Source organism: Haliotis cracherodii, unplaced genomic scaffold (assembly GCF_022045235.1).
Source record: "Haliotis cracherodii isolate W230 unplaced genomic scaffold, xgHalCrac1.p SCAF_14, whole genome shotgun sequence".
Lineage (NCBI taxonomy): Eukaryota > Metazoa > Mollusca > Gastropoda > Lepetellida > Haliotidae > Haliotis > Haliotis cracherodii.
In genome coordinates, this window is record NW_027266269.1 from 28,061,856 (window position 1) to 28,068,738 (window position 6,883).

Consider the following 6,883-nt stretch of genomic DNA (forward strand, 5'->3'; position numbering starts at 1 on the left):
TGAGGTAAGGGTGGTGTGTAATACTGGACTGAGGTCAAGGTGGTGTGTAATACTGGACTGAGGTCAAGGTGGTGTGTAATACTGGACTGAGGTCAAGGTGGTGTGTAATACTGGACTGAGGTCAAGGTGGTGTGTAATACTGGACTGAGGTCAAGGTGGTGTGTAATACTGGACTGAGGTCAAGGTGGTGTGTAATACTGGACTGAGGTCAAGGTGGTGTGTAATACTGGACTGAGGTCAAGGTGGTGTGTAATACTGGACTGAGGTCAAGGTGGTGTGTAATACTGGACTGAGGTAAGGGAGGTGAGGTAAGGTTGGTGTGCAATACTGGACTGAGGTAAAGGCGGTCTGCAATATTGGAGTGAGCTAAAGCTGGTGTGTAATACTGGACTGAGGTAAGGGTGGTGTGTAATACTGGACTGAGGTAAGGGCGGTGTGTAATACTGGACTGAGGTAAGGGTGGTGTGTAATACTGGACTGAGGTAAAGGTGGTCTGCAATATTGGAGTGAGCTAAAGCTGGTGTGTAATACTGGACTGAGGTAAAGGTGGTTTGCAATATCGGACTCGTCACCGATCGGTCTCAACCATTTGCAAAACATTTCGCCGTATCTGCGGTGAACAGTTGCAGATCAATCACTGACAAGTTGCAAAACCTATATCTGATTGATCGGCGATCATACCCTAATTCCAAATATGGGCAGAAGTAGTTGCACCGGTCTCAGCGATCGCCAGTCGGTCGCAAAGGAAATCAATCGCCAAGAGGGGGCATCGCGGTCGCATTGTCTGTGTGACTGTAGTTTTATATGCGTAATACAAAGACATTTATGTAAACTATATTTTTCTCACATTTCACTTCCTACAGTTCGTTCCTATTCTATTCTTTGCTTCTGTTCCGTTCATGTTTAGTGCACACTGTAAATCAATAGTGTAAATATCTGGGAGAAGGTGGACTAAGTTGGAGAACTTGTTCCCAATCTCATTCACTTTTGTGAATAAAATATGTTTAAATCAAGCCGCATTTCCCGAAATCATTCTGACAGGAAATCCGGTATATGTCGATAAAATATCAATCTTTTCTAAACTTAGTTGTTGCACTTCATTTGAAAACAATTCATTGCATTTTGTCCTTCGGTAGTTGGTATCGAATATATTTCCAGAAAAAAGAATTGCTTATGACAAAAAAACAACCCAAAAACATCTTCAAGCTTCTTTCATGTTGCCATGTGTAGTTGACAAGCCATGCCTTCGCATGTGTTTGTGACGAGCGGCACCGGTGGAGCAGGATACGCTCACCTTTTCGCGAACACCTAGCGTCATCACTATTTGATAGTGATTCATAAACACATGGTGTCATCACTATTTGATAGTGATTCATAAACACCTGGTGTCATCACTATTTGATAGTGATTCATAAACACATGATCATGATAAAATCGGAATCGTACAATCGACACCGCGTTATGAAAAGATTTCTATTGGATATGGAAAGGGTTTTGTCGCTTTATTTATGCCATTTGATTGTGAAAAGGGTAGATGTTTTTCTTCTAAATGGTAACTTTGCCAATTAATGGAATTTGTGGACAAGCCTGACCAAGCATATCCTACTCCAACGCAGCAAAGGGTTTCATAATTCCTACTTCTTCACTCAAGTGTTAAAGAACGTCGCCTTCTGCCGGGGGCACTCCCTCTTGTAAGGGGGTACCCTTCCAATCACTTGCTTTGGGCTATTTCCCCTCATCTAGAGTGTCCCTTTTCCCCCAAGTCTAAACCAGAGCTCAGGTCGCAGCCCCGGTCCGCAGACCACCGTCAGAGCCGCCACAGCGGCCCCAGGACCCTCGCCTAGCTCTCGGTCGTTCCCTCTCCTTGTAATAAGCGAGCACCAGAGCTCAGGTCGCAGCCCCCGTCAGCAGACCACTGTCCGAACCTCATAGCGGCTCCAGGACAGCACCTAGCTCTCGGTCAGCCCTCGTCTGTGATAAGAATCAGTCAGCTCCCAAGTCCGTGCCAAAACCATTATGATGTATATGTATATTAATTTTATAGAACTGACACAATTGGTTGCGTATATGAGTGCGTGAGTATGGTTTTAAGCCGCTTTTAGCAATATTCCAGCAATATCACGGCGGGGGACACCAGAAATGGGCTTCACACATTGTACCCATGTCGGGAATCGAACCCATGTCTTTGGCGTGACGAGCGAACCCTTTTACCACAAGGCGACCCGACCGCCCCTGACGTGATAAGTGACGACATGATTGAAATACATATCAAGGTGACAAAACTGCTGATAAACCTTAACCTAAACCTTCTTTAAGTCTAACTAAATATCTTTTCAGGTTCCGATTTAGGATTAAATATGTATTTTGAGGTGTATGTCTCGCTCCTTCTGCCAATTGTCGTCACTATGCTTGAAATACACAAACAACCGTTCGGACCAAAAATGTGTGAACAGTTTTGCAACCAAATAGAAGGACAGCCATTGTGCTTCTATTCAGCGGACAAGTTATCTTGCCGAGTAACTGATGACAGAAATTACACCAAAGCTGATGATGAACAGACTCTCCCTGAAACTACAACCTTGGTAAATATGTTTGTTTTGTTTGTTTGTTTGTTGTTTAACGCCTCACTCAGCAATATTCCAGCTATATGACGGCGGTCTGTAAATAATCGTGTCTTGACCAGACAATCCAGTAATTGACATCATGAGCACCGATCTACGTAGCTGGAATACGATGACATGCATCAACCAAATCAGCGAGCCTGACTACCCGATCCGTTAGTCGCCTCTTAAGGCAAGCACGGGTTGCTCAAGACCTATTCTATTGTGAGTGAGTGAGTGAGTGAGTGAGTTGGGTTTAACGCCGCTTTTAACAGTATTCCAGTTATATCGCGGCGTGTCAGCTTAATGTGGTAGGAAAGCTCGAAGTAATGCAGGTCTTAGACGTTTACCACTTCGGTGAAACCCACGAGCATGGGTATTGTGCTGACAAACCTAGAAACATAATCGGGCGAACCGGGATTCGAACCCACAAACATAGGTTTCTGGCGTGTAACTGGCCCAATCGGAAGATATACTTCGTATTTGGTCAGATAATGAGACGGATGGGTATCAGGTGAAATATCCCAAGCTTGTCATATTAAGCGACTAAACTTCACCGGGTGGTCATGTTCGGCCTCCGTGGTCTAGTGGGAGAGCGTCGGCCCGGAGAGCGGAAGGTCCGGGGTTCGATCCCCAGCCGCGTCATATCAAAAGGCGTTTAAAGATGGTACTTGTTGTTACCCTGTCTGGCACTCGGCATTAAGGGGCTAAAACAAGGTTTGGTCGTCTCGGAGTCAGTATACTGTGTCTGAGTGGGGTATTCATGTTAAACTGCAGCATGGTATCTCAGTGAGATAGCACTATAAATCGGCATCAGTCCGGACTGGCACAAGCAGCCACACACACACACACTGATTTTGGTTCGTTATAACCGTAGTTCGTTATAAGCATATATACAGCATATATACAACAAATGGCCGGGACTAAAAGATAAGTTCGTTATATCGGTCAGTTCGTTATAAGCGTGTTCGTTATAACCGTAGTTTACTGTATTGAAGTTGTACGTTGTACCTCCAGCGTGGTACTGTTATGGATACAACAATCACCAGCTGCCAGCAGTATTCCCGACTCGTACACAGCAGGAATAGAGGATTGCAATGTGCGGAACGTAAGTAGAAAGATATACCGTATTTAACATAATAAGCGCCCAGGGCGCTCTCAAAATTAGAAATAGGGGGCTCTTATTGGTAACTCCGCAGTAAAAAGTGTTTTGTTCTTGTCCGGTTATTTAAACGCGTTTTGGTGCCTAAATATATTTGTACCCTAAATGTGTTTGAAATACCGTATTCGATATAATAAGCGCCCAGGGCGCTCTCAAAATTAGTAATAGGGGGCTCTTATCAGAATATTTCTTTCCAGAATTTAATTGCCCATAATTAAGGGTGCATATAACAAACGTAATATGCACGAATAACTAGCCCTGTGTACTTTTATGAATCAGAAGGGGTGCTAATTAAGATTTTCACTAGCCAATATATTAACAAATATCGCCGTGGGCGCTTATTAGAGCGGGGCGCTTATTACGTCGAATGCGGTAAGTCCTTTTTAACAAAGTGGGGGGTCAGGCAACACTCCCACTATGCTGAAGGGGATCGGGAGGCTATAATTAAAAAAAAACCCGACAAAATTTTACGAAAATCCTTAACTCCTCAGGTTTTACACAGCACAAAAAACGTTTTGACATGTAATAAATAGCGTTCTCAATACGATAAACCACTGCGATAAACTTGGCGTCAGGACCCGAAAAATATGCATATGTAACCGCCTGCCAGGAACTACTTTCAAGCTTCACTATGAACCACGCCTTCTTTCTCAATTAACCATAATATGCTCGTTTAGGGGTTTTCCAGTGCTGTGGGTCTGTAGACAAACATGGCTGCAAGTCATTTAGCACTATTTGATAAGTTGGGCGGTTTAATCAAACCCTGTATTCATACGCGCTTTCTAAAGCTACCTCATTGCGTGAAATAAGGTCTTAACCACCCAATATTTTAAGAATATAGAAATATGTTAAATATATTGTCACCCTCGCACGTTTCCGTATATTAAATATCTAGAAATAAATGTCTCGAATTGCTGACAGAAACCAAATAATCTGCTGTAAGATTATTTTTTATGACCACGGCAATAATACCGATTTGCTATTGGCGTTCTAGGCATCTATGGTGCAGGGAAATGGAACCCGGATGTGAGGACTAGCCTACTGATGGCTCCCTCTGCCGAGCGCCTGAAAGCCCCATTCTATAAATTCAACATTAGGAACAATTCAGGACAGAGACTTGCACTATGGGGTGAAGAGAACGAGGAGATACTTGATATAGCCTACAGTTCCAGCCTCAAGGCGATCGTTGTCGCAAAAGGAAAGGGGGACTTGATTGCTATCAATGTAAACAGTGGAGAAGAAACGATTATAAATCAAGGGCGTCTTAATTATCACATCGCCGTTGATGATGTCAACAAGTACATATTTGCAGTTGGTGTCTCACACGAGGACAGTGTCTTCTATCTTTTCGAAGCGATCGACATCATTAGGATGAAAACTGATGGCAGTTCATTCGCAGCTGTGTCCACTGCCCCATCGGCTACCACTTCAGATATGGTTGTAGACTCAACCAGAAAGAGATTTTTTATAGCCATGCCCCATAAGATCTTTTTTGGTAGCTACACGGGAAGGTCTACTGGACATGTCCGTGTAGAATCCTCACGCAAAGGTCTACTAGCGTTTGATGTGGATGAAAATGTCTTGTATTATAACTCGGGACGAAATATGTATCAAATGTTGATGACAACGGAAAAGGTATCTAAGATCGTGTCACTCCAGTGTCGAATGGTTGACATGTTATATTATTCTGGACTTTTGTATTACACGTGTGCTGAGGACATGGATATTCATGTCATGAATGTTGTCAAACGAAAATCGGAGACTTTGAAAACAGGTAATGACCTAAATGCGCATGAGAGTATCATTTCTCTAATACCATGACAATAGTGAGTGAGTGAGTATGGTTTTACGCCGCTTTTAGCAATATTCCAGCAATATCACGGCGGGGGAAACCAGAAATGGGCTTCACACATTGTACCCATGTCGGGAATCGAACCCGGGTCTTCGGCGTGACGAGCGAACGCTTTAACCACTAGGCTACCCGACCGCCCCACCATGACAATAAAAAAAACCGTGTCATAGTCGCAATCGTACAACGTACGCTGCTTTTGGCAGAGATGACCTTTGATTAGGAACAAATATGGTAATGTGACATTTGGTATGGATTCTGATGTCCTATGAGCTAATGGTATAATGACAAAGTATTCCACGTGCAGAAAAGATAATGGCTTAATTACCCAGTACTTCACTTCTAGATAAGATAATGGTATATTTATCCAGTATTCTTCTTCTATACAAGATTATGGTATAATTACCCAGTATTCTACTTTTAGATGTGATAACAGTATAATTACCCAGTATTTTACTTCTAGATAAAAAAATGATGTTATTGCCAGGTACTTTACTTTTAGACCAGATAATGATATAATTATCCAGTATTCTATTCTTTTATAGATGATGGTATAATTATCCAGTATTCTACTTCTATATAAGATAAAGGTATAACTGCCCAGTATTCTGTTTCTAGATAAGATAATGGTATAATTACCCAGGACTACTTCTGGATACGTTAATGGTATCCTACTTCTATATAACATAATGGTATAATTACCCAGTACTTTACTTCTGGATAAGATAATAGCATAACTATCAAGTATCCTACTTCTATATAGCATAATGGTATAGTTACCCAGTACTTTACTTTTAGATAAAATTATGGTATAATTGCCCAGGACTTTACTTCCATATCAGTTGATAGCAGTTGTTTACTTCAATATAAGATAATGGTATAATTACCCAGTATTTTACTTTTAGATGGGATAATGGTATAAGTGCTCAGTATTCTACTTCTATTTTAGATAATGGTATAATTACCCAGTATTCTACCTCTATATAAGATAATGATATAATTATCCAGTACTTTATTTCTAGATAAGATAAGGTATAATTACCCAGTACTTTACTTCCATATCGGATAATAACAATTGTTTACTTCTATGTAGGATAATGGTATAATTACCGAGTATTTTACTTCTATATAAGATAATGGTATAATTACCCAGTATTCTACTTCTAGATAAGATAATGATATAATTATCCACTACTTTATTTCTAGATAAGATAAAGGTATAATTACCCAGTACTTTACTTCCATATCAGATAATAACAAATAGATAATGGT

General features: G+C 41.3%; 1 protein-coding gene across 1 annotated transcript; it reads left to right on the plus strand.

Annotated features, from left to right (window-relative positions):
• The first annotated feature begins 2,272 nt into the window (after positions 1-2,272).
• LOC139460670 (uncharacterized) lies at positions 2,273-5,643 on the plus strand. Its single transcript, XM_071242150.1, has 3 exons — positions 2,273-2,582; positions 3,618-3,708; positions 4,757-5,643. The coding sequence occupies exons 1-3, from the start codon at positions 2,358-2,360 to the stop codon at positions 5,581-5,583; spliced, it is 1,143 nt and encodes a 380-aa protein (XP_071098251.1). The 5' UTR covers positions 2,273-2,357; the 3' UTR covers positions 5,584-5,643.
• Positions 5,644-6,883: the final 1,240 nt, after the last annotated feature.

What these genes read in the sequence shown, in the direction of transcription:
- LOC139460670 (XM_071242150.1), top strand. Translation starts at nt 2,358, where the DNA reads ATGTATTTTGAGGTGTATGTCTCGCTCCTTCTGCCAATTGTCGTCACT. An exon ending in TCCCTGAAACTACAACCTTG is followed by an intron (nt 2,583 to 3,617) that starts GTAAATATGTTT and finishes TTGTACCTCCAG; the next exon opens with CGTGGTACTGTTATGGATAC. An exon ending in AGGATTGCAATGTGCGGAAC is followed by an intron (nt 3,709 to 4,756) that starts GTAAGTAGAAAG and finishes TTGGCGTTCTAG; the next exon opens with GCATCTATGGTGCAGGGAAA.